The sequence below is a fragment of the Streptopelia decaocto genome (genome assembly GCF_964273445.1).
Source record: "Streptopelia decaocto genome assembly, chromosome: 3".
Classification (NCBI taxonomy): domain Eukaryota; kingdom Metazoa; phylum Chordata; class Aves; order Columbiformes; family Columbidae; genus Streptopelia; species Streptopelia decaocto.
Window position 1 is genome coordinate 66,914,178 of NC_138656.1, and position 26,424 is coordinate 66,940,601.

Here is a 26,424-nt window from a genome sequence, read left to right on the forward strand (position 1 = left end):
TTCATCCTAAAGATTGATTGCCCAAGAATCCATGTTTGCTAATGGGCTAATAAAGTGTTCAGAATTCTCTGCCATCTCTGTGACCAATTACAGCTAATTAACACCACCCTAATTTCAGCTCCAGAGTGTTCAATATTCAGAGTAAATTGATAGTGATTTAGCCAATCACCTAAAGGCCAGACTAAATCAAACCTAATGAAACCTCACCAGATCTGTGAAACCCAAAACTATCCACAAAATAAACACACATAACATGGTGAACTTGCCAACTTATTGTAACTGCTTTCACAAAAGAAAAAAGAGCAGGCTCGTTGTTGTGGATAATTCAGTTTGCTCAACCATAAAGAGGCTTTTTAGAGGCCTGGAGCAAAGGCAGATCTCTGTGGAGGCAATGCCTGCCAATGACAGGAGTGGGGACCAAAAGGGCATGCAGGCACAGAGGTCCCAGCTCCAAAAGAAGTGACATGAATTACAGTCAAGTGTTCTCTTTAATACTTTTTTTTTTTACCTTTTTAAATTAGTGGCAAAATGTTTGTCCAAATTATTGTGGGGTTTTCCACATCAGCTTCCGACTAACAGAGTCCAAAGTCACCATTTCCCTGCCTTAGCTTGTGGTCACTTTATTACTGTCTTGTAGCCACAGAAAGCTTTTGGCTGGCCCTTGGTAGTCAGGATAATATACCTATTAATATTCTCCGGTGGAGGAAAACAAGCAAGCAAACAAAATTAGGAACCATATATTAATGTGAAAAAAAGACACAAGAAGGTAAATAACAGGACACCAAACAACTTGTACTGTATAACTGACACATGGATATTTGTGTTCCAGTCTACTGCATGTCCTGAATGATAAAACTGTAAGGTGCAAAGCCTGTTAGGTGCAGTCTGTTTGTTTTGTCATTAAGAGAAGTGGAAGTCACCAAAAGACAGCTATTCTACTAGGGGGGTTTGTGTGTTTGTTTTTGGTGTCATTTTGAGGTTTGTTTGTTGGATGGTTGGGTCTTACTTGTTCTGTTTTCTTTTTTTGTTTTGTGTAGTGTTTGTTCTTGTTGGTTTTGTTGTTTTGTTTTGGTTCTGTGAGATATATATTTATTATAATATAAATATATATATCCATTTTTCTCCTGGAATGTCATTACACTGCAGTCATTCTGTTGGTCTTGTTTTCACTGGAAACTTTTAAGGACTACAAAAAGAAGAGTGTAATTATATTTGCTCTTGTATTTTATGACAGTATTAAAACTAATAATACTTTTGTACTTATTCAGGAAAAAGAATGAACTTCTAGGTTAGTTTAAAACACCAGCAAACTTAACAGAAGAAATAGCTTTGTCTCATGAGGCAAAAGGTGTTTTACAGTCTCACCAAACTGAAATAATTGGTAAAAATTTTTCCATACATGCAAAACCCTAGACAAATCTCCCACAGAACAAAGGAGTAGGGTGTAAAATAAAGGCCCTCGCTGTGCTCACCCTGAACTTATCAAAACAGTGTTCTAGTCTTTTGAAATACAATTTGTACCATCTTTACAGTTGTCAATCCAAAGCATGAGTAAACAAGCTTACTCATTTCAAAGCTCTTAACAAAATTCTTAATCGAATTATATGGGACTTCCTCTAATGTACCTAAAAATCTACAAAACTTTTTTTTTTTCACTGTCTTCCATAGTGATAAAAACAATTAAAGGATTTAAACCCAATTCCATTTTAAAGGACTGCCCAGATGACATCTCACTTGCCATGTTTCACTCTGCAGAAAGTCTCACGGCCGAGTTAAAATCACTAGAAAATAAGTTTATACTGAAAATAATGACAGTCTACAAAATAGTGCAGTGCTGCAAGTACTGTTGGTCCCAAATGATCTAGCATATGTAAGAGAAATTGTGCTAGATCAAACTGCATGAGGTCATGAAGCTGAAAATATGAAATTTCAAAAACTGACACAGTGAACATGGAAGGATCTAAGAAAAGAAATAATTCTTGCATGCTTAAATGCACTTCATGGGATACAAAACACACACCAAATTTCCGGGCCATAATGGTATCTGTGTTCTAATTTTAATCAAACAAAACCAGTAATTCATTTCAGCAACAATTGCAGTAATGTAATTCTTTGTTTATTTGCTATTGAAGAAATCAAAATTCTTCAATTAGAATCAGCTGTATATAATATATTCTTATTAGCAATAGAATATGTCTGTAACTTGTGAAAATACTTATGCTTTATTTAACCATGTTTTTACATTGCTCTGATTCATACCATATTATCTCACACCTACAGTGTATTGTTTTTCTTTTTAATGAACTCCAATTTCTGCTTCATAACAGCAGCCCCACAGAGATGAAATAACTCCTCACTTCACTCCGTAACTGCTGCCTTTAGTCAAGCAACAGCCGAGGATGTTCATTATTGCTAATGGTGTTTCTTCCTTTTTTTTATTATTTTTTTTTTTTTAATTGGCCTTTCTGGGGTTCACCCTGTTCTCATCGGCTATAGGCACCTATTCACAGCATTGCGATGATCCCTGTTTACCGCCTGGTAAAGCCGTTCTGCCTGCAGTGTTCTGAATACGCATGTGTGCGTGGGGTCGGGTGGCGGGAGATAACAAAGCATGGGCACCAGCAGGGTGCCAGGACATGGCAGCACCGCTTCTCTACTAACCCCCAAATTGCGCTGGCTGGGGCTGCAAACCTCATTGCATTAGCCTCCTCCTGATTTTCGCACCATGCTTGGAATATATCTGTCAGCTAAGAGACATCCTCAGTCACGCGATTCCCAGAAAATGGTGTCAGTCTGAGAGATAGTCATTTTACCCTCATAAAGGCCCTTTAAAAATGCTATTGTACAATTATTTAGCAGCTCAGCCTTTTTAATCTGAAGATCTGTGTTCTTAGTTGGAGGATTTAATCCTTAGAATGAGAAAAAATAGAGCTTCATATTTTTACATAACACGTCTGGCTGTTTCAGAAAACACTGCGTGATTAGGGTCTGATCCATCAAATCAGAAGCCTGTCAGCTAATATAAAATCAAGTCATATAAACTACATGTAAAGCCCACCCTAAACCTAAATTCCTGTCTACATGTGTTGCCATATCAAAAATACCTCAAATTACTCGATACTTTGTGACACTTTATGAATTTCTTTCTGAATTTTGGCAAGTAGATTTTAGTTATAACTATTTTGTCCTCATTTGGGGTAAAACCCCTTTGTCCACGTTCAGGTGAGGTTTTCTCTATGGACTTGACCACCATACAATTTTCTAAGGCTGATGTTAGAAAGAGCCAGAAAAGATTTATGCTACAGACTGTAGTCATCATATTCACAATTTAAGTTACTATAAAATGGAAATTACTGGGTAACGTTGAGTCTGAGGTTTTTTTAGCACTATATTTATATTTACAATTCAATGTACTTATAATTCAAAATTATTATTTTTATGCCTATAATTCAATTATATGCAACATGTTTTGTCCTGAAGCTTAGTGCTGTAAGCATGACAAAAATGTTGGTCTACGAAATAGGAAGATAAGACCTAAGTACACTTATGCTGATAAATTGGGATATTAATTATGGAAGGCTTTATGTGCATAGTGAGTTTTATATATTAGATACTACTTTTCAGAAGACCACAGAGGAGAAACAAATTACTATTACTAATAATAACAAACCTTAGAAATACATAGGCTTTCAAATTAAAATACAGGGGTCTCTATATTTGTAAGAGAATATTTTACTAAAACTAGGATGTGTTGTATTATTACAAACTAATGTTAGGTTTTGTATTTTATCAAACAAGACAGAAATTCTCTGTCTTCATCAGCTCTACCTTGTCAGTATCAATGAATTAGATTATATCACATAGATCAATCTTTACACCAGATAATTACTATCATTTGTAATTTAATTACATTTAATTCACTGGAGTCAAAATATGTAATTGATGAAAATCCAACAATTATTAAATAATTCACTGTAATTCATTAAAAAAAAACAAAACCAACATTAAAATAGGTTGAACGCAGAGTATATATTTAACTACTTGACAAGCAAAAAAGATTGATAGGAAACTACATTTGTGGCAGAGTTATTAAGACTGGAATAATGACTGAAGTGATTTGCACAGATAAATCAATTAGTCACTTTTTGTTGTGCACTTCACAGGAATAGATGACACAGACCATGAAATATACATAACCAAATTTGTTGAGGTGTTATAACAAATCATACCATGTGATTAATCAATTCCTATTTCCAAAGGCCACTGTTAAAGGACCCATTATCAGTCCTGGTGAAAGGAAGGAGGTTTCTTCTGTTTGCAAAATACCACAGTATTACTGAAATAGGAGTGACTTTGTCCTTTATGAAAATTGTCTTCTGTCCCAATAACCTATCTAATGCTGATTGAATGACTTTGGAGGTCTGTCATTGGCTGATTTCAAGAAGCTGTGTTAAGTGTGAGTTAGTAATTATCATTAAAGGTATAAATTCTATTCTCAAATCAATTGGAATGAAAATTGTAGCCAAGAAGAGTTCAAAACTGAATAAATTAGTTGGTCAGAATTCTTGTTCTCTCATTTTGAATAAAATTACTGTTTCTGTACCTGTAATGCTGGAGAGCTACAATTAATCATAGTGGTTTAATTTTGATATAATGATCATGAAAGTCAGTTACAAAATACGTAGGGAGTTTTCAGAAGTATTTAATACCTACAGCACATCTGAAATTATTTCTTAAAGAATTATTTTAACCAAAGTTGCATGTACTAAGTAAAGAAAATACAAACAAGCTTACAAATTTCCTTGCAGATATCTATCTACAACAGGTAACAAACATTGTCCAACCAAACTCAGTTGTTTTCCCACAATAAGGTTTTGTTGAAGGGAAGTATACAAAGTCCTTCAATTTGACTGGGGTTCTTTCCCTGTCAGTTTTAACTCCTCCAATTTTCAGCATTTGCCATAAAGTTCTGAAATTAAAATTTTGAAGTTCCCACTGGAAAAAAAAAAAAGGGCAAAAGTGTTAATTATTCTCATAGCGGTGGAAGTGCAAGCACAAGCAGAGCTGAACTTTTATGGAACTGAAAAGCATCTTTTATGCTGGATGAAGCAATAAAAGGCCACAACAACAACAACAAAAATATAGCAAAGCATTGCTGATGGCACCAGTGCTGTTTCAGAATGCAAGTAATTTATCAAGGTGAATAGTCATATTGACCTGGAATTAATTATTAATGTAAAGTTACAAATCTAAGTGTTTAACTAAAGTGTACGATAACAAAAAGAATTAAAATATGAAACACCACCACTAATAAGATCCACATCACATACCACAGTCATATGAAAATAAGGTGTCATGCCCATGATAATTTTTCAGGCTTACTTTACTCCCTAGTGAATGGAAAGGGATGCACATCTTTAGAATTTAATTCATATAACCCTAAAAATAATGTCAGAGGATGGCGACAGACTTGCTTTCTTAAGGTCACAATATATCTTTCTGCATTGACTTTTGAGGGAGTCTAGAAATCACCAGGGATTCAACACCTGGCTTTCATGTACATTTGACTAGACAGGATGATCTGAATTTAAGATGCGATTAAATGAAATTGCATACTGTCAACAAGAAGTATTCAATATTAATTGCATGTTTCGTATTTCGCTCCTGAGCTTAACCTCCTGAGTAACCATTCACTTCCTTTCCCCTCCTTCCTCCACCCTCCTTCCTCCTTCAACAGTCACTTACTATTTTTCTACTACATTGTCTAACAGGAACAATTGGCTCAATCCCCGTTTACAAGTTCAGCAAAAGGTAGAACTTTATAGCCTGTATCTATCTGAGAAATACTCTGTGTTCATCAGCCTCTTTACAGTTTAAATTCAAGATCCTGCCCCTGCTACTACCAGCATGATGTATGATGCGTGATGTATCAATTATATACAATATATCATTTATATATCAATTATAATTATAGTTTATAGTTATAGATTAGTTACAAATTATGTACTATATAACATAAGTTAGCAAGAGAAGTATATTGTGAGCTTAATTTTTAAATAATTTGTATTCTAAGGTCTGCCAAGAAAATAAAAGGTGGGCAGAGGACAGCTAACCCTGAATGAGTTGAATCCATGACTATTCTGAAAAAATCATCCTACTGCACCCTTGCTGGACTTTTGTAAACTAAAAAAAAAAAAAAATCTAAATTATATCAAAATATCAAGCTCAAACTTTTTCATGAAAATCTGCATTCTCTTAGCTTCACTTTTGAAGCAAGAGTATGTAAACCCTCTGGAAATGGTTTTCTTCTTTTGCGTGTATGTGGGCACATGGCACCTTTTTCTTTACTTTATTTCTTTCATTTCTTATGTGTTTTCTTCTACTAGGGAAAGAACCTGCATTGTCAAAGTTGTGGGAAGAGCTAAAAGCATGGGTTTGATCAGTAGTAATTTTCACTTCAGCATTACCTTGTGCGGTGTTCTTAAGCATTTTAGGACACATCATTACTGTTAGCACTATGTTTTTAAAGTGTAGGAAATACAACAAAATTGGAATAGATCTATGCACAAGGAGACAACTTTCCAGGTCTGTGTCACCTGCATAAGACCACAAGTGCATCTCACAGTATCTGCTTGTATACAAAACTTAATTTTGCAAATACCACTGAAGTATCCTTTACATAGTCCCAAACTGGTTTTTCTAAACTTGTTATGTTAAACAGGATTTGCAACTTGGGCCTGTTAGTGTAGATGTGACTGAGGAATTTAGCCTCTGGACACTTACAATTTCTAATCCCTTTTTTGTAGCTTGCTCTGAAGATGTTATGAATTAAAGACCAGGATATGATATTGAGAGCTCTGATTCATCAGCAAAGATGGCTTGCCTTGGGGTGGTTGGAATAATTTCCTCTGCTCTTGATCTTGCACTTCTCTGAGCATTTCACTTGCCTGCCCAGGGGGACAGCTCTGCTACCTGTGAAGCAGTTCTTGAACTCCTAGTTGATAGACTGGTATATTAAAATAAATTGACACCAATTCTTGTTTAGTTTACAGCTGTAGTCCCTGCGGCTGTAAAAGCCTGTGGCTGTAAAAGCAACTGAGCCATCCTTAAGCAATCAATGGGTAAAGGGTAGGTGGATAGCCAGAGCAGAAATCAAGGCAGCTGTCTAAAGTTAAATCATCCCTGCTTGTGAATCAAAACCTCAGTTGTGCTAAAACCTTCCTGGACATGTCCATTCTATTAATCCACATGGACTCCTTAGCACCTCTAAATTATAATAAAGCGCAAATGACATCAGTGGGCGGCTTACAAATTTACTTTTTAATAGTCTAAATATAAGTATTCATTCTCCTAGTAAACACTTGAGTAGAGCATTTGTGGCAAATCAGGTGAAAAAATAAAATCTCTACATCTCAATGCAGGAGGACAATGCAAATAAATAAATGATCAGCAAAGTAAATATTCCCTGTTATACTGCTCAGTGTTTCTGAATACAACAATGCACACAACAGTATACTAAATGAAGACATCACTCATATTTCTTTGCAATCATGTCATTTAATCATGGCACATGATTAATTTATTTGATATGCCTGGTTGTTCAGTATCATTTATGTATAAGACAATCTTCAAAGAAACATTAACCAAAATATTTATTTGGTCTACATTATCAATAAGCAGATGGAAAATAATAGCAAATCAGCCTGGTATTTTCTGTTTCAGATTAATTAATTAATTAATTAGAAATAAAAGGAATTATTTAGTTATGCATTCATATTTCCATTAAAGTTACCTTTATATTTCATTAAACCACTTTTAGAAAATAGCTGTTCATAGTGCTGCTGTCAAAGATGTTGCTTCAAGCCTGCATTTTGCCTGTCTTTGTAGCCTGCAAGTCCATGTGAAACTGCTTCTGATTGCTGCTAAAATTTGGCTTATTAGTCAGAACACTGCAAACAGAAGCAGTTCCGAAGAGTCTTGTGTTTAACTTCCTGCTAAAATATTTGCATACAGAAAGACAGTGGTAAACAGAGATATGGTCCCCATCTTGATAGCTGTTAAATTCAGTGTATATATTTCTGCTGAAACTCCTAGGAACAAGACTAGACCAACAACTCAAATCATATTTGTGATCTACCTTCAATTATCTACTTTTTGGGAAACCTTCACAGAGATAGGGCAATCATCCAGCCTGCCATTTCAAGTGCAGTGGACAGTAACAGCCTGAATGAGAGTTGTCCCTCTTCCCAATAAGTGTTTGGTACAAATTTCAAGAAAATATAGTTCTGCTTCCAACCTCTGACTGGACATTTTAGAAGAAATACCCTGTCAGAGGTTGGGAAGTTCCTCTGAAATACTGTGTGAGCACAAACACGGCAGGGAGAAATCTGATGAAATCAAAATTGGAAAAGCCTTTCAGGGGACACTTGTATTACCCATGGATGGTTGCCCTCCCTCAGTGAGGATAAAATGGGGAGAAGGCACCACGCTTCCATCAGGGGTCCCAGGAAGGTGGAGCGTATTAAGCTGCACAGCTTCCTTGTTTGCTGTCTTACTTGCCTACCGAAGCATTAAGATGAGAACTAGTTAAGTATCCAGATGTGCATAAGTATATGTGAAAGAAACTCTAGAAAAGCTGTGAGAGAAGAACCAGACACACAAGACTAAATGCTTGAAAGTAGCTGTCTCTGTGTCACAATTTGGACTTTATGTTCCCCTTCATTCTGGACTCAGGTTTATTCTGCCTAAAGCATATGTAGCTTTGTCCTTCCCATCCTTTACATGTGCCCCATGGCAATGATAAAATCTGTGTGGTTAAGCCAGGGCTCAGCAACTTCCTCAGCTGGGACTTGTGCAAAGGAAGAGATGTGACATGGGAGATGTGACATGAGGAGTGGGACGCAGATAGTAGTGAATCCTAAATAGGCATCAAGAGACAGAGGACATGGGCCAAGGGAAGATAAATAAATAAATAAATTCGCAAACAAACAAATAAATAATGCGTGGTCTGAAAGGAAGAGATTATCTAAAAGGTTGAATATTAGGTAGAATCAAATATATATTTATCCTTTACCCAACCAAGCCTAAGAAGAAGAGGCAGAACTCGGACAAAATTATTCACTGAACTCCTAATCACTCTGGGAACAGCAAGAATAGTAGGATATGGTTTATACCAGCCTTGCACAGGGAGGAGAGCTGTCCTCAAACCCTTGAATAATAAAAATTAACATTCATAAATTTTGTTTCTGTTAAAGGAGGTAGCATAATTAGTCCTGTATAAAATGAAGATTAACTTTAATCACTGAAGGAGTATTTTTTTTAACACTTTTGTCTTAAACTCTGCACTTAGGAAGATCTGTTAACAAGCTCAGCACAGAACCACTGAGAATCATCCATCAGACACTGGAAGAATCCACTGATTGGCTTTATGGCTTTATTTCTTTTCTGTCTGACATTGTATGGAGTGATGATGATGACAGTGATGAAGGTATTTATAAAGTAAAGACTTCTGTAACTGCTCTAACTGCTGTTTTACATGCATTATGTTGGCTTACTCAGCTTTTAACCTCACAGACAAGAAGGTCAAACAAAATGAAAAGTGAATGTTGTTGCTAATAAAGCATCTACTGGCTATTCCAATCAGTAAATTGGTCTCTTTGTTAGCTTTCATCTCATGTTTAATGTACCATTACAGAAAAGCTGTCAGAATTAAATATTACCATTAGTACATCTTGAAGTAAAGAGCACTAATTTATACAAGACTTCAAAGCCACAACCAAAATATGCATCAGGATATTACTTCATAGAATGCTAATTACTATTTTCTTTTAATCAGCGAGAATCTAAAGAATCCTGGTAAATATACAAGAGACACCAGAAAACTTAAAACTTTTTTATTTGATATAGCAATGTCAAGACAATGTGTTGAAACACACACACACACACATACACAAAAGGAATGAAAAAATAGCATTTTGGCTGAACTAAGGGACTTTCAAATGGTATATTGCGTATAATTCTGTTTACTGTAAATTTTAGTTCTGTCATTATAGTAGCATTCTTCATCCAATATTATCTGATTAATGGAAGTAAACTGATAAACTTTCAAGTTTGGAAATAAGTATCTTTCTGTCATAAAGGAAAAGTAGTGGCCTGGTATAAACAGAGCAGTAGTGGATCATGATGTCACAAGCTGTGGAAGTAGGAGTGACATCTTCATTTCACAGTAGTTTATTTTGTATTCTATTTGGTTATACCAGAATATAATTAAAAAGCAACCTGTACTGAAACTGACTTCTACCTGTTTGTTCATAAAATTGAGATATTAACAAATTTTAAATTTGGGCATGAGCTTTTATATCAGAGTCATATATGAATACAAATAGATCAGTTGCTACGTGTGAGTCTGTGAAATGGGCATCCTATTCTGAGATGTGATTTATAACCAACAAAAAGCCAGTCTCTCATATGACTGGGAAACAGAAAAGGTGAAATATGGAGAACTTGCTAAAATTTGAGAAGTGTTCATTTTTACCTTTTCATAGCTCCCGAGGAACTGCAAGTTTTCAAATACTTGATTGGATAAGTGTTAATGTAATTAAGAAAGGTCATAAAATATCTGATATACAAAAATTCAAGATCTGAATGCTCACTGAGAAGTGTTTGGAAACCTCAGTCCTCCCACCCTTTAGTCCAAGTGGGATTTCATTAATAACTTTCAGGAGTGTGAAAAGGCAGTAGACAACTTACGGCATTATATCATAAAAAGTGCATGTGAAGTCCCTGACAATTGTGCACTGCAGTCAGTGCAGCTAAGGCTGCACACACACCACAGTTGTTGAGGCTAAATCCTTTCAATTCCATGTCCTACAAAGCAGTGCAATAACACACTACAACAATCATACAGCTCATAGTTCTGCTGAAATTGCTTATTTTTTTACCTTGGATTTCACTGGAAAGGTTGCTAGATTTGCAACCTTGCTAGCCCACATATATTATTTGGAGCTGAAATGTAACCATCAGGCCTCTTCTTAAAACATGGAAACATGCATAAAATCAAGCAAATTGTATGTTGTAGTCACAAGTTAACATTAAGAAGCACAAACAGAGATTTGGATGTTGCCTTGGCTACTACTGCACATTGAATTTATCTACCCTAGACTGAGGAAATCCTCTATGGTAAGAGAGAGATGTTATGAAAAATCAAAAATGTCAGAATAGAGTGCTTGCTGGTTAGCATGTAAAGAATAGTTTGTTTTGTTTTGTTTTGTTTTAATGAAAATGATCCAACGTAACAAAAAAATGTGATTTTTAAAAATTATGATATCTCTTCTCTGATGTCTGTTCCTTTCTTTTGGTTTAGGTGAAGTGGAACCTTTCCTGAAAAAAGGTTGGTCAGTTGCCTTACTATAGAGGGCAATATTTTTCAACCATTTTAAGAACTAGATATAGATTTTAAGATGTGATATAGATTCTGTCATTAGTTACATGTCAGTCTACTAACCTTGTAAGTTGTGCTTTAACAAACTCATTATTTAAGAAACTCGAGTAATAGTACTTGTTGTATTGTCAGTTGATCTCTGAGAATTCTTAACTGTTTCATTATTATCCAGAAAATCTGACAAATATTCATAAAAAACCTCAGTAGAATTACGGAAATAATATCCGTACCTTTGCCCTGTATGCGGGACTTCTATTAATGCCAATATGAGTTATGTGTTTGTCTGGATATAAATAATATTAAGAAATAAGAATATAGAATATTTACTGAGAAATAATGGTGAGATGTCATAAAAGCATTTTGCTTTGTGTTAACACAGAACACTAAAATAAGCACTAGTTCTGAATCTTTAAAAAAACCTACTTTTTAGCATTGAATTTTTAAAGAAGGCAAGCGGAACAAATACAATTTGTAATAGAAACCTTTTCAGATATTAAAATTGTTATGTTGAAACATAAAACTTAAGTTCAACTTCTATTAAATCAAAATGAAAATGTATTAGAAGGATTGAGATATTGGTGATAGGATGTAAAACTTTTCAAAACTAAGTTGTCTTTTTTTCTCCAAATTGAGCACAGCTTGATGATAACATGATGTGTAAGCATCTCTATGTGATCTGAATTTGGTATCCATCACATTCTCTATAGGTAAATGCCTGTATTGAAGAATCTATCACACCAGCTGGTGCTGAGATTACAATCCAGTTTTCTCTGAAGATAATTGGAACTGGATCAGGATTCTATTTAATGACACATTTTGTCAGTCTCAATAGGGTATCCAAGATATTAATAGTCTTGAAGACCAGGACCATTAATCTTTCTATGGATGATCCTTTATGTTAGGACTGAAGAAAACTTATAGACAGTGTAGGAAACATTTTATGTCTTTACTCAACCAGTAAGAATCGCAAAAGGCTCAGCATTGCCCTGTCTCTTCTCCCAAAGAGAGAAATAGATTGTTAAATTTACAGTGGGTGCGAAGGCTCTGAAGCTGTAGCGTGTTGTTGGCAGGAATGCTGGGTACATGGGTGGAAGTCAGGGAGTACTGTGGAGACAATTCACTGCTGGGAAGGCTTAATTCATAAAAGCTTTATGGACAAGACCATGTGCAGCATTGCAGTGCCTTCTTTGGAAATCAGTGACATACTCATGCCTTAAATTTTGCATTGGGACACTAGGCTGTAGAAATAGAATTCAGAGAAGCCATCAAAATAAGCTGGAAGTTGCTTAAGTAAGTCAGTTGGAAGTACTGAGGTGACTGTTTGGACTTAAAACTCTTCCATCAAAGGAGCTGAGTATCTAACTGCCAGCTTTTAATGTTTTCCTCAGTATTCAAAGCTCACAACCCTGCTCTGGAGATAAATGCCTGAGAAAGTCTTCTATCTGTGGTGTGAAGGACTTGAACAAAGGGCTGGTGATTCCTCTGGAGCTGGTATCTTACAGGATAACTCACATGTGAAAAGTGCCAAATTCAAACGTAGTTCATCTGTCTATGCAGTAAAACAGATTTTGAGTAGGCTTTTCCATTTTCTGCATGTGTGCTCAAGATATTCCTCTCTGTCTTTCAAAGGATAAGGAATCTTATCCTTGTCTCCCTGCAAAAAGCTGCTTCTTGACTAGGCTTGATGAAGAAAGTGGTCTAAGGCCTTTTCTGGGCATAGCTGTAAGCTTTCACATAGCAACATCTTCAAATAACTTGTCATCTCCAGATGACATCCTGGCAGCTCGGATCTGGCCTTGATTATACTTGATTTTGTCACCTCTTTTTCCAGGCTACAGAAATACAATATATGTGGACTTAAGCCACCCGTCCCTTAGAAATGCCAGTGCAGAGTACTGTGCACGTCTGCTCAGCGACAGGCAGCTGTGAGCTCCTTGGAGCTGTTAGAGTCTCTCTTTGCAGACTTCTCTTAAAATTGTGTAAACATCAAGGAGCTGAATTGCTGGAGCTTAAGCTGATATCAAAGTTTTCTGAGAGCTCTGTGATAGAGTCTAGTCAACAGCTTTTCTGCTTAAGCACACTGAAATTCACTCCCAGGGTTAAAGCTCATGAACACAGGTGGCAAAGCCCTGGGAGGGGAGGCAAGAGCTCAGATGAGCTCGTGCAGGTACTGCTCTCACAAACATCACAATCTGTTCCTCTGAGGACGAGGTGCAGATCTCTTTGAGTAGCTTTTCCTAATGTATCAAGTCTATGGTCCAGAAACAAGAGATCCAGAAGAAAATCTTTCTTAAACAAAAAATACATCGTACCTGTGATTTTTTCCCATGTGACTGCAGTTAAGGCTGGGCTCAAAGGAAGATCAGCTGTAAAATTTACTTTAAGAGTCTTGGGGTATCAAAATGTTAGTAGTTAGATCCACAAAATAAGAATGAAATTTTTAGGTTCTGGAGCATTCTCTGTTTTCGCATAAAGGACTGTTTCTGTATTAAAGTCCCTTCCACTCTGCACAGCATTGCTGTCTATAGCTTTGTGAATGATCTTTTTTTAGGTGGCTCTTGTGCCTGTGGCGTTTGAACATCCTAAACAAAAAAAAATGACCCGAGAGATTGTGCAGTACATTACTGCTGTCTCTAGAAGATGAGCAGTTTGACTTTTTGCACATACTTACAGGAAACCTATCTCAAATTTCACTCTGAAAATGTGCATTGTGGTTACTGTGCTTGATTTTATAAGTACTTTTGTTGGATGTAACCCACAGTTATTGTGGTATTTCTGAATAGGCTGAGAGCTTTTGAAAAATCTCCATACCTATTTTTGGTGTATGGACAGGCCTTCATTCTTTTGCTTTATTTACTAGCAGTTTTTAAGAATGTTAAAATGTTAGCGCCACATTTACTTTATAATAGATTATAGTAGCTGAAAAGAACAAGAAGTTTGCTGGTTCCATAATACAATTACATACTGGAAAAAGTTCAAGGGGAGTGGTAAGGACACTGTAATGATGAAAGAAGAAAAGCATAATGATAATTACAAACTCAAAGAAATCAAAGATCACCTTCCTAGAGATGGAAATTGAAAGAAAATATAATAAAAGTACAAGTAATGACAATGGGCTTGCACATGCAACAGGACTAATTATGAGTTTCAGAATCCTTTAGAAAGGATGTAAAGACCTCTCAAATGTCTTTGTTATTCAATTACTTTTGCCAGTCCAAGTCTTATCACAAATATTTATCTTTAATAATTGGGAAAGAGTGAACATTTGATATTGTCCAGAAAAATATTTTTTAAAAAAAGTTATTTGGTAGAGGTAGTGAAAGATTATTCTGCACTGAACTTTGCAGTCTTTAAAAATGCATATTCTTAACATGATAAAACTGCAGAGCATTTTCACAAAAGATGTTGAGAAAACTGATAACTGTTTCTTGCAGGCTTAAGATGTTTTTGTCTTGATTTCTTTCTAGAACAAGGGTTATGACTGATCCTCTTGTTCATTTTTTCATGGTTAGTTTAACCTTTAGAGACAAATTCAATTATTTGACAGCTATATGTTTTCTCATATTTTGGTCCTTTTTACTAGAAATTATTGCTACAGAGAAAGAAAAATTTAGTATTTTTGGTGGACATCACCAACATCAGTTACGAGTTTGGAAAAGAACTGAGAAACCTGGTGCACAGAATTGGAAATAATGATCTGTAAAATATAAACAAGTGCAGACACTTCAGTATTGTCTTCCATGGCCTAAAATGTCATTATTAAACTGTTCTGGAACTTCATGCCAGTTTACGTATGAGTAAATGAAAATTTAAAATCTGAACATGGTTTCCTCAGTTAGCTATCCAGGGTACACTTGACAAGCTATGTACACATAGCCATGTTTTTTGTATGCTAAAGTAGCATCTTCTGCTGCTTCAAAACAGCTGATGCATTCTGGCTCAGAAACATTAATCTGGTATGTGGTCTTAGGAGTAAGTCATTGGAAACCTTTGAAAAAGATTCGAAGGTCAGAACTATTTGGTTTTTTACTTTATACTTTGAAGCTTAGGAAATTGTTTTTGAAAATATCCTTCCTTGATTTTACATTTGGGCTTAGATTAAATCCTTGTTCTGTCCATATTTTTCTCTTGCTGTCTCTTGTGCTCTCTCTCATACACACACAAAAGTAACTCACTATGTAAGTAATTTTCATTTAAATAAATACAGTGAACTTAGAAAGCTGGGTAAGAAATAAAGCATCATCTTGATGCTGTTAACTATCTCTGTATTACCAAATAGGTTTTTATTGGCATAAGATTATTCTATACCAACAATCAAAAGAAACTTGATTTTCTTGAGGTAGGGATGGATCTCTAATTTTCTGTAAGTTACCCTATGTATGAGATAGAAAGATGTATACAGTAGTTCTATAAAATGATCCTATTCTTTTTTTTTTTTTTACAAAAATGTCATTTAAAAATATTAAAACAAGAAGCCAAAACCAACAGAAATTTCTGTTAGAGGTTGAAATAAATTTTGTTAATTACAAATAAGCTTTTCAGCAAAGCATCCAGTCCTTCTGTCTGCAGTTCGTATGAGAATATTGTTGCCTGATGTTAGGCTGGTTATTAATATACTGAAGACATACATGCCACGTTCTTCCTAAAAGCTGTGGTGACTTCTAAGGGCACAGTTGGTTTCACTGATTTACCCTCAGCATCTCTGACCAAGGTGCACTTCCCGCAGATCTGACTCCAGACACTGCCATTAACCCCTCTTCACCCCAAGGTTAAGACAATCAGAATTATTTAGCACAGACTATTTTTTTGTTCAGATATGGGTATTAATTTGCACTAACAACAATAAACATAATTCTCCCAAAAGGAAAAGTTCTCAGACCAGATCATTTTCCTACATCTCCTTTTAAGGGTGATCAAGCAAACATCTACAACAGCTTTGCCTGTGAAAGAGGAGAGGTAGGAAAAACCTGCTTAGAGAAGACAAGTAGGGGATTTGCTATTTGAAAGCAGTTTTGATATTATAGTCTGTATAAGCTTAAAAAGAACTGGTTTGGTTATTCAGACAGGGTAGGGAAAAACATGCTGACAAATATTTAAGGATTTAGTTCTGCAATTTATAATGTGTATCAGATTGTTTTTCTCTATTAAGCACATGAGAATGGTTATATGTGATCAGACCAAAAGGCAGCTGACCCAGTGGATGAGATGAAAGTGCTTATTGCTGCCCAAGAGTGACCAGTGAAAATGCCTCAGGAAGGACACAAGAACTCTTAAAAATATAGTGATAGTTCCCCGGAACAGTTATCTATACCCTAGACCTTTGCCTCATTCAGGGACTCCTGGAGCCATGATGTCACTGAATTCCACAAGGACAGAGTTCTTGCATGACTGTAATCCACCTATGGCTTTCTGTGAACCCAAGGATACCGACCGTATGCACATTAGCGTTTGGGAGCATAACAACCCTGGCAGCAAGTTGCTGGAATCAGTTTGGTTTTATCACAAAATTTTCAAGAAGACATTTTTCTTTCCCAAATTTCCACGTGATTAGTTACATGTCAATTAGTCACACTCATCTATTATCTTAAAGTCCTATACACATTAGGAAGTTTTACTTTTAACTCAGTATTGTCAAGCAACTACCTTGTTCCGCAATAAAAATACACTGGGTAGGATTCAGGTGAATAAACATAGCTGACTAGTGCTATTTGAGATACATGTTATCTCAGGTACATCATGGGACAGGCAGAAATGACACAGGACCTATGGGAGACGTTCACCCTTACAGGGTACCTGATGACTACCAGAATACCTTAGGAGGTTTAAAATGCTACCAAGTGCCTACTAAGATACTAGCATTTGAAATTCTATACTATAAGGGTTTTCTAAAGTTTAAAATAACTATAAGTTACAATATAAATAATATTTTTTATTTCTTTATATCAGAAGAATAACTGGAAAATTCACATTGTTAGCTGTCATGGCAACTAGTTATTTCTGGGCAGAATACTGAAATTAGAACATCATCTTATATCATTTAGAAGTCCTTTTGTTATATAGTAACAAATCTGGAAAAATAAAGAAAATAAGTGGGTTTTCTGGAAATAATATTCAAGTTCAGAAAACAGTTTCGAACAAAAAAAATTGGAAATGAAGTAGAGGAAAGAAATTCAGAGTACCATAGGTGCAACTTGAAAACTGAGTTGCTTGTGTGGTTGTTACATGAGTGTCTTAGAAATAAATTATGCATTTCCATTCATCCCTAAAGTATATATCTATTTGTACTGGTAATCCCTTCTGAATTCAGTTTCTTTTATGCTGCCATATGGTAATGTTCACTTTTTTGTGTATGAGTTGCTATTATAGATGTCTCTAAAAGGCTTTTGCTGTTTGCCTAGGCTACACTTTACTACAAAGTATTTTGCGTATCTTTGTGTAAAGTACACCCTCAGTTAGATTATGAAAATCATTGATAATCAATGACAATTCTCAGATGTCAAACTGCTTTTCCAGAAATGTATTTTTTGCATTTTTGTGCCATCCATTTCTGTTATTAATGTTCTTTTAACAATCTCATCTTGTTTTACTTACTCTGATCAATACAGTAATATCATATCCACTATAAAATAGCATTTTATAATGTAAAGAAAATATTTTCCAAATCGTCCAGATGAAACAAAACTGCATACCACTAGGGAATAGGGATGTTCAGTTATAGTTCTTTTGCCTATTGAAGAACAGTGATTGAGTTTTGAGTTGAAACATTTTAATCCAAACTTGCCAGCTATCTTTTAAAAGATACAGAGAGAACTTTGAGCCAAAGGCTAGTAAGAATTCCGGGCAGAAGTGTAGTAGCACAAAGGTTTGCAGCTCTTTAAGCTATCTTCTTAAATCAGGGAAACTGTAAGTGAGGTTATCCATGTTATCTTGGTGGAAACCTCCATTTGTGCCACAGCTGTAGACTACTGGGCAGGTTTTCACCCTAAAAGAAGAGGGGAGTGTTGGGCAGATGACCCCCTGGCTGGGATGCTGCTGTGCCTGAAACAGGACAAATGCCTGACCTGGCAATTGAGGGGCTCATCCAAAACTCAGTTAAACTCACAACAGCAGAATTGGGGGTCCTGCATGTTCCCGAGAGAAACCAACCCCACCTCCAACAGTGACTGTTGTGTCAAGGAGAGGATATAGCAAGTGGGGCCCCATGCTCACAACCCACACAAACTGTACGTCTTGCATGCAAGGCCCCTAAAGAATCAATTGTATCTATAGTGACTGAATTTATAGGAATATATATTTGGAGACTAATACATTAAGGTAGGATGTGGAGAGTTGATGTTTTTTAAATCTGAGCAGAGAAGTCTATTTTTTCTCCTTTCATTAATAAATAAATAAATAAATTAATTAATTAATTAAAAAACAACAAAACCAAAACCAACCAAACAAAAAAATAGAATACATATATATGGGAAAAGATTTCTTTGATACTAATCAAGATTAGAGTTTTCTATATATTACTGTATATCATTTTGCTCTACTTAGAGATCTATACTTTTTGTCAGCATCTTGTCTGCATAAAATTGCATTCAATTAAATGGAGACTCTGATAAAATTAATTGTGAAAAACATCATTTAAAATGGGTCCAATAACATCTTTGCTGGCTGGAATCCATAGAGAGAAACATGTCAAGACAATTTTAATTTCCATGAAAAACAAAAAAAGAAAAACCTGGTTTTGGTCACATGGCTCTATCATTCATTGAGGTTGGGATTTTTTGTGGTTATTATTTTGTTTTAATCTAAGTGTAATTAGCATCCTTTTACATTTCAGAACCAAGCTACAGAACTGCAGTCTGGAAATGAAAACAAAACAAAACATAATACAAAACAAACCACAAACAAATACCCCCCCACACACACTAACACAGTCTTAATATATTTACATACTTGAAATAAAAAAAAAAAAAAAATCTTTAGGGCTGAAGATCTTTTAGTCTCTTCCACTTTTAATTCTTTCAAAAGCCCAATCATTAAAATTCCCTCATCTAAACCAATCTCCATAACAGCTTCCTGAATGATGCCAGTGCAGCTTACAGATAATTACGAGTAACCTCCTTCCCTTGAAAAGAGAAGATATTGCTTTTCTGCTGCAAATGGAAACCTTACCAGAGGGAAAAGTAAACCCAAAACATAAAATCAGCTGGGCTTTAGAAAGAAGAGAGACAAAATGGTTGTGCATTGTGTCAAATTCTGTTTGCCTCAGTAAATTGATATTTTCAAGCTGAAATTTGCCAAAACCATTTTCTTTATTTTTTGTGGAGGATGTAGTACAACTTTTGGATTTATATCAAAGAGACAAATCTTAAGAGATGTATGTAACAGCTTCCATGTTTACAGCTAATTCTTCATCCTTGGGAACACTCCTCAGCAAGATGATGAAGTTGTCAGCAGGTCACCTACAGTGAATTCCTATTACAGTCCAGTGAAATTACAATAGTGTGGAAACAATTGAGTATCGCTTGAACTGGAATCTAATCTATTTATTTTTGTCCTGTTCCAGCATTATAAAGAATGCTTAACATTTACCTGGGAGGTCATGTTAAATCCCTGTATTTTTGGGAGAACATGAAGCCTACTTGCTTGCTGTATGCTACTCAAGATAGGTAGATTGTTCAGAAATATTTGAGGGTCATGTTCTCTGTATCTCTAATAGCTGTTTAGTGATGCCAAACAAAGTACCAGGTTGAGGGAATAAAGGCAACTGAGGTGAAGTAGCTGAGCTTTGCTGAATACATTTAGGACTAATCAAAAGCACTTCACTGAAATGTTTAGTTTAGAAAAATATGTTGGTTTGGGTAAATATACACCAGAGCAGAGGCTTTTCACCAAGAAGAATGAGAAATTCTCTTTTGTAACCTTTGTCCAAAGTAGTCTTATACAACAAATGAAAGAGATGCTGTATAATTCTGCAAAATATGAAAAAAAAAAAAAAAACAAAAACAAAACAAACAAACAAACAAAAAAAAACAACAACAAAAACAAAGAAACAAACAAAAAAACCCTTCATTCTCACTCTAAAATGTACTTGTGATTTCCAAAGAGATGGATAAACAATTTTGAAACCATACTTAAAAGTCATTGTGGCCTGGTATCTCACAAACTGGATGAGCACACAAATGATTCAACATTTTCACTAGTAAGAGGCAATTCATCTCCTCTTTCAAGAAAGATGTTAGACACCTGACTGCAGGAAAAGTTGTTCTGTATCCTGACCTGAATTACTATGAATCCTCAGAAAAGGGCAAGGTCTAAGAAAACAATGGGGATAAGACTGCTACTAGCAAGCTCAGAGGGAAGTCACCTGAATTAGTCTTATGTGTCACTAGGACTTTCCAACACTGGATGTTAGTACTTAAAGCCTTTTGTTACACTGTCTTTGGTTCCTGGATATAAGCATAATACACCAATTTGAATCCCCAATTAAATATTTCCTATTCTTCACCCACCCCATCCCCACCACGTTTTTTTCTTGTTGCAATTTATTTTTTTCTCTAGAGTATAGCTACATGATTTATTAGTAGTTAGCTGGAAGTTTCTCTAATGCACAAATTCCTCTACTCCCCTTCTAGCCCCACAAGGATAACTGTCACCCTCACCAGCTGGTACTATCTAAATTAAAAATAGACATCAACTGCACTATTGCAGATTTCTCCTGAGGATACCAGCGGCAGGAGGGTTGACTACAATTCTTCATACAGACAGCATCTAGAAACACATTAGAAATGACATCCCTCTCATCTTCTGAAGCTCTTAACGCCACTCACTCTTGCCTTGCCCTCAGTATCTATTTCTACCAACTCTTCAGGATAATCAGCTGCCTGCTGCCAATTAGTCTTGATAAACTAGCAAGGATGTAGCCCCATTAAATTGCTGGTAATAGCTGTAAGGGTTTTGACTGCTCAATGGCAAATTATTAACCTCTGGTTCACCAGGTCTCTGAATAGGACTCATTTTCCTCTTTATAAGAGAAAGAATGTCAAGACACCGAAGGTGTATATTGTTGTTAGCAGTAGGAGATTATGAAAAAGATGACCAACTGGTAAAATTTGCTTATAGAGTACAATGTACTATCATTTCAAGTGAAATTCCATCTGTTCAATTATACCTTTAAAACAGTAGATACATCAAACCTATGTTGCATCCTCACTACAGTTTTTAAGTAGAAACAGGATGGCTTTAAGCATGAGGAGATAATATTGATTGTCAGTGATTGGAGTTAAATTCCCAATTGTTTTCCTGATTTTCTGGTTTACCTTAAGTAAAGCATTCTTGTGTTCCAGATGGGGACAATAATCCTTTCTTTTTTCCCCTCACTTGGCCTCTCATATCATTGATATTCTTTTTTTGGTTTGTTGGGTTTTTTTAAGGCATATTTCATCCATAAGATGGAAACTCAGGAGAGGGTGAGGTTGAGTAGCTGTTTGAACAATCACCACTTCATTATCTCGTGAAGCAAGATGCTGGGGCTATGCTTTCCCACTAAGAGAAGAAAGGTAGCCCTCTTGAAGTTTAAACACCTGTGTTACAGAGATGGGATATTATATTGTGCTATGAATCCATGTGGTACCTAGAGCAAGTTATGTGAGCTGAGGCACATAGGTGCAATCACAATACAATACAATTAAAATAGCTAAGAATAATGCTATATATTTTACTGTGTTAAAAAGGTGGTAACAAAAAATCAAAATCCGAAACAAGAGAGCAGACAAAGAAGGGAAACCTGTTTCAGGAACCAGGAGAATCTTGTGCTTTTCCAGGAGGAGTTGTGCCTCTTATTTCACTCTGATGTAAACCTGCACAGTGCTGCACCACTAGGTCACATGGATTCAAGGGACTCTAATTTTCTTTCTCCCTCCCTGATCTTCCTGGAGCTGGGGCTTCATAGTGTACAGCTGGTGCTGGGCTGTTTTAGACATTGTAAACTGCTGTTAATGATGATTAGCTGGGTGAGAGGTGGGGGCAGCTAGTGCTGAAACTGCATGTTCAGCAGGGATTGTCAGTAAAGCTGCCTGCAATACTGATCCTCAGGTGATTGTGAGGGCCTGCTTTGGGTCAACAGTAGATAGATATAATGGCCTGCTAACAATATAGTTGAATATATCTCCTTTTAGCATCCTGAAATGTTCAGTGAGGAGACTACTAGCTTCCCTTCTGGTAGTTATTTAAATAATTGCCCTGCATGTTCTATATAACTGCACAAGACCTGAGGTTTACAGAAGCTGATGTCAAGCAGTATCCATATTTAAGGAAATAATGTATCCATTCAAAACCCAAGAAACGCAAGGGGGAAGATAATTTTTCATGTCTACTTGGTAACCGAAGAAAACAAACAATGAAATACAGCTTTTAAGGTACATACTCCCTTACAATAATTTAATAAACTGTGCTGTCATCTCATAAAGATGCAGGATGGTTGCCGTGGTGACAAAGATTATCCTTGCTGCTTCTTGATTCTGTCATTTTTCTAAACACGAATTCATAATATTTAGGATTTATTAACAATGTGTCATATTGATAGAGATAAATTACATGCTTTAAACTGGCCGTGTAAGTCTTCTACTACATATTATAGCCACTCTGACAACCCAGCAATAAGATACAATGTGATTACTGGAAAATTAAAGCTATTTGTCATAAAAGATGAAGCAGAGAGTATAAAAATTCTCAGAACAGAATAAAAGTCTCAAATAACCTAATATGTTTTCCTCATTTTAGATATTTTGGAATTAGCAAAGAGTCAGTATTTTCTGTCTTGTAAATTGATCAAGATCAGCATGTAAAGAGACTACATTTATTTGTGCTGGGAAAATTTAAATTGTGATGTGTCAGAATTTATGTGTGTCAGAATTTAGGTGCTCCAGGCTGCAATTTTTATGATGGTTCAAGATACAATGGAGAGCTTGTGAAGAGATCCTAATGATGGCACACACTGCAATATATAAAAACATACATACACACACACTTAAGTATTATAAGGATGTATTTCACTTCAAGGAATATGTGTAGGGTTTTTTGTGATGTGTGGTACCCTAATTGCAGCAGCACCTTAGATAAGAATCTCAGTGTAGCTGTCTAGAAAGTATCTTTTTGTGTATCTTACTGAAGTACTTGTGTCAAGCAAGCTTTACTGATATAGTGTGAGGCTGATTGAGATGGCCAAGCAGTGATCTATACATATTTTGCAGTCAAACTAGCAAAAAGAAATTCCCTAAAACCACAGTAACTTTAAAAGCTTTTTTTTTTTTTTTTTAAATCACAAAAGTTTATATTATACTTATTTTTTTCAATAAAAAGAGGCCTGTTTTCTGTAGTGAGACACATATTAGGTGGTGGGAATGCAATGGAGCTGAGACATCCTAAAGTAAGCAAGGCATATGTGTCCGTGTAGATGACTCTGCCTGAAGAATGATTTATCACTTAGTGGGCCTTATTCGTATCTGTGTATAGGATGATCTCCTGGGCCGGGTGAGATATGTCTCTGCTGTATGTTGCCAAGCAGAGGCAGTGACTCAGCTTTCTTTAACTGCATTAAGTCAGGTTTGGAGGCAATCTGGAGCAGCAGCACGGAGAACTGCTCAGGTGTGTTTAGATTCAGAGAGCAATCCTACAACTGTTCTTGTCTTGCACCATTCTTACCGCTTATGCTTCTGAAACTAGTTTATGCATCCTTATAAGCAGAAGAAATGGAAAAAGTTTGAAAACCCAGTAACTAGGCTTGACTTGATAGAAAAAAAAAATCCTCACATAGCTGCAGAAAGAAAAATAATCCAGACTCAGCTGAAATACAGTAAATCAATATGGCATCATTTCTTCCTAATCACAACCTTTGAGGTTTATAGAACAATAAATGAAAACCAAAGAGGAAGATCTTTTAGCTTAATGACATCATATAACTAGCTTAGTTATGCTGCCATACATAAGTGGCTAACAGTAATACTTATTTTGGCCTTTATTACCCTTTATCTCAGTGAAATAATGTTCTCTCTATCTGAAGATAACATAGCCTGATGCCATAGAATAGTTATGTTTCTTAAAAACCAGACACAGTTATTTCAGATGTCAAATACTTTCCAATAAAAATGTTCTGTATTTATTTTCAAGGGCCTATGTAAAGATGAGAGTGCTGGGAAAGGAAAATACCATTTTCTACTGTATCTCTTTGGCAATGTGCATCCTGTCACATTCTGAGCAAATGACTAAGGGTAGAAGTGGAAGATTTCAGTTGTCTTCAATAATCACTAAAGTAGCTCCTTACAGTTGAGATGTTATATGCATAACTTCTTCTCTGTTCAATTAATTCTAGGGTCTGTGCTTTTGTTATTTAGACCCTGCACATCAAATCTAATCGTAAAACATGAAGAAGCACCTCTCATATAGTCTAGTGAGATTTCCATGTGCTTTTGTCAAAGATGTATTTGATTCTACAACTAATACCAGTTTTCTACTGCTGGAAATGTATGCACAATACCATAAACCAGACACTGTATCGTCTTAATTACTTTATCGAGCACCTATAATATATGACCCTTACATTTCTACCACTCTATGCAAACAGTGCTATGCAAGCTTGCTTTAATTCATTTGCTTTTTCTCCAATTCAACATTTTACATTTTTGTAATTATCCTGGTTTTGCCACAATAAGGAAAGCAGGGAAAAATAAGTAACAGAGTTCTAGAACGGTAATTTAGTGTAAATGTCACAGGTGAGGAGTTTTGTTCAAAAAAGACAGCACAGCAAGAGCAGGAAATACTGTACTACTTCCTCTTCTAACATGGCAGTTCTCAGTGCGTTGGTGTACAGCATGATTAAAAGGAGTCATTCTTTGAGATAACAATCCCTAACCTAGAAGCTTTATCTCTGTAATTTGCATACAGCATTGAGTCCACATTTTGCTCTGTGTTGGAGCTACCAATTGAGCATTTGAGCTTTAAAAAAATGTAGAAAATGTAGTAAAAAGAACATCTTTTTCTTCCAAAGGTAATTTGGAAAGCATAAAATACTAATCCTGGTAAGCAAGTCAAGATACATATAGAATAATGTTTAGTAAAAAGCAGGGTTTTTGTGATTCATGACCAATGCATGTTACTGTATAGTTTTTACAGATTAGCAAAACCTATTCGTGACTTTAAAAGTAGCTCTGTTGCTCAATTAAAAACAGAGTAATTATTGAAGTAATGTTATGATTTTTGTCCATATATATTGTCTGTGTATATATAAATACAAATTTATTGTGTATAATTCTGAATATGAAGATGATAAAGCCATAGCTCTGTTATAATATATGAAGCACTTGGTTATTTTGTATTATGATAATGCATCTGATGTTGTTGTTTGTGAAAATCATTTTAATATTGATAACTCTGCATTGCATTGTTTTCAGAAATTCATAAACAGAAACCGGAGAGACATGAAAAACGAACAGCACCAAAGGGTAACTTTTTTTTTTTTTGTCTGTTTACCTACATGTATGTAATATACAGTGTATTTGTTGACTACGTGTTGCCACTGTTGTATTATAGAAACACTCAAAGATCAACTGGCATAGACAACAAATGTTCAAAAATTCATGTATACTCTAGCATTAACAAGTAGTGTCATTGTATGTTAGTGTGGCTATATTGTAAATGCACATTCATAATAAGATTCCTCTTCCCAAACTTATCCAGGAATCTCTTTTGTAGCAAAGGTGCAAGAAAGTAGAGTGCTGGTGAACTTCCTTTGGTGCAAAAGGCGTGACGTGTGTTGGGCAAGGAAGAAAGCAAATTTATAGGCCAGTGGGTGCCATTCAAGTTAGGAAGTTGTAGTTAACAGTGAGCCAGGTGTGTATTAGAGATAAGAAAAGCCTCTATTTCAAGAATCTACTCTTTTTCAGACTGTTTAATATCCTCCAAGGTCTTTTCAATCCACAAAGGAACTGGTTTGGACT

The 26,424-nt window shown here is 35.6% G+C and overlaps 1 protein-coding gene across 29 annotated transcripts in view; it reads left to right on the forward strand.

Moving 5' to 3' along the window:
• TRDN (triadin) overlaps positions 1-26,424 on the forward strand; it is a 233,824-nt gene that overhangs the window by 38,113 nt on the left and 169,287 nt on the right. For 28 of the 29 annotated variants that reach the window (XM_082049372.1, XM_082049345.1, XM_082049347.1 and 25 more), the window contains exons 3-6: positions 2,497-2,538; positions 9,350-9,487; positions 11,363-11,389; positions 25,879-25,929. In XM_082049372.1, the coding sequence (XP_081905498.1) occupies positions 2,497-2,538; positions 9,350-9,487; positions 11,363-11,389; positions 25,879-25,929 (258 nt within the window). The remainder of the gene's footprint in view (positions 1-2,496; positions 2,539-9,349; positions 9,488-11,362; positions 11,390-25,878; positions 25,930-26,424) is intronic. The other variant, XM_082049349.1, reaches the window with a different exon arrangement.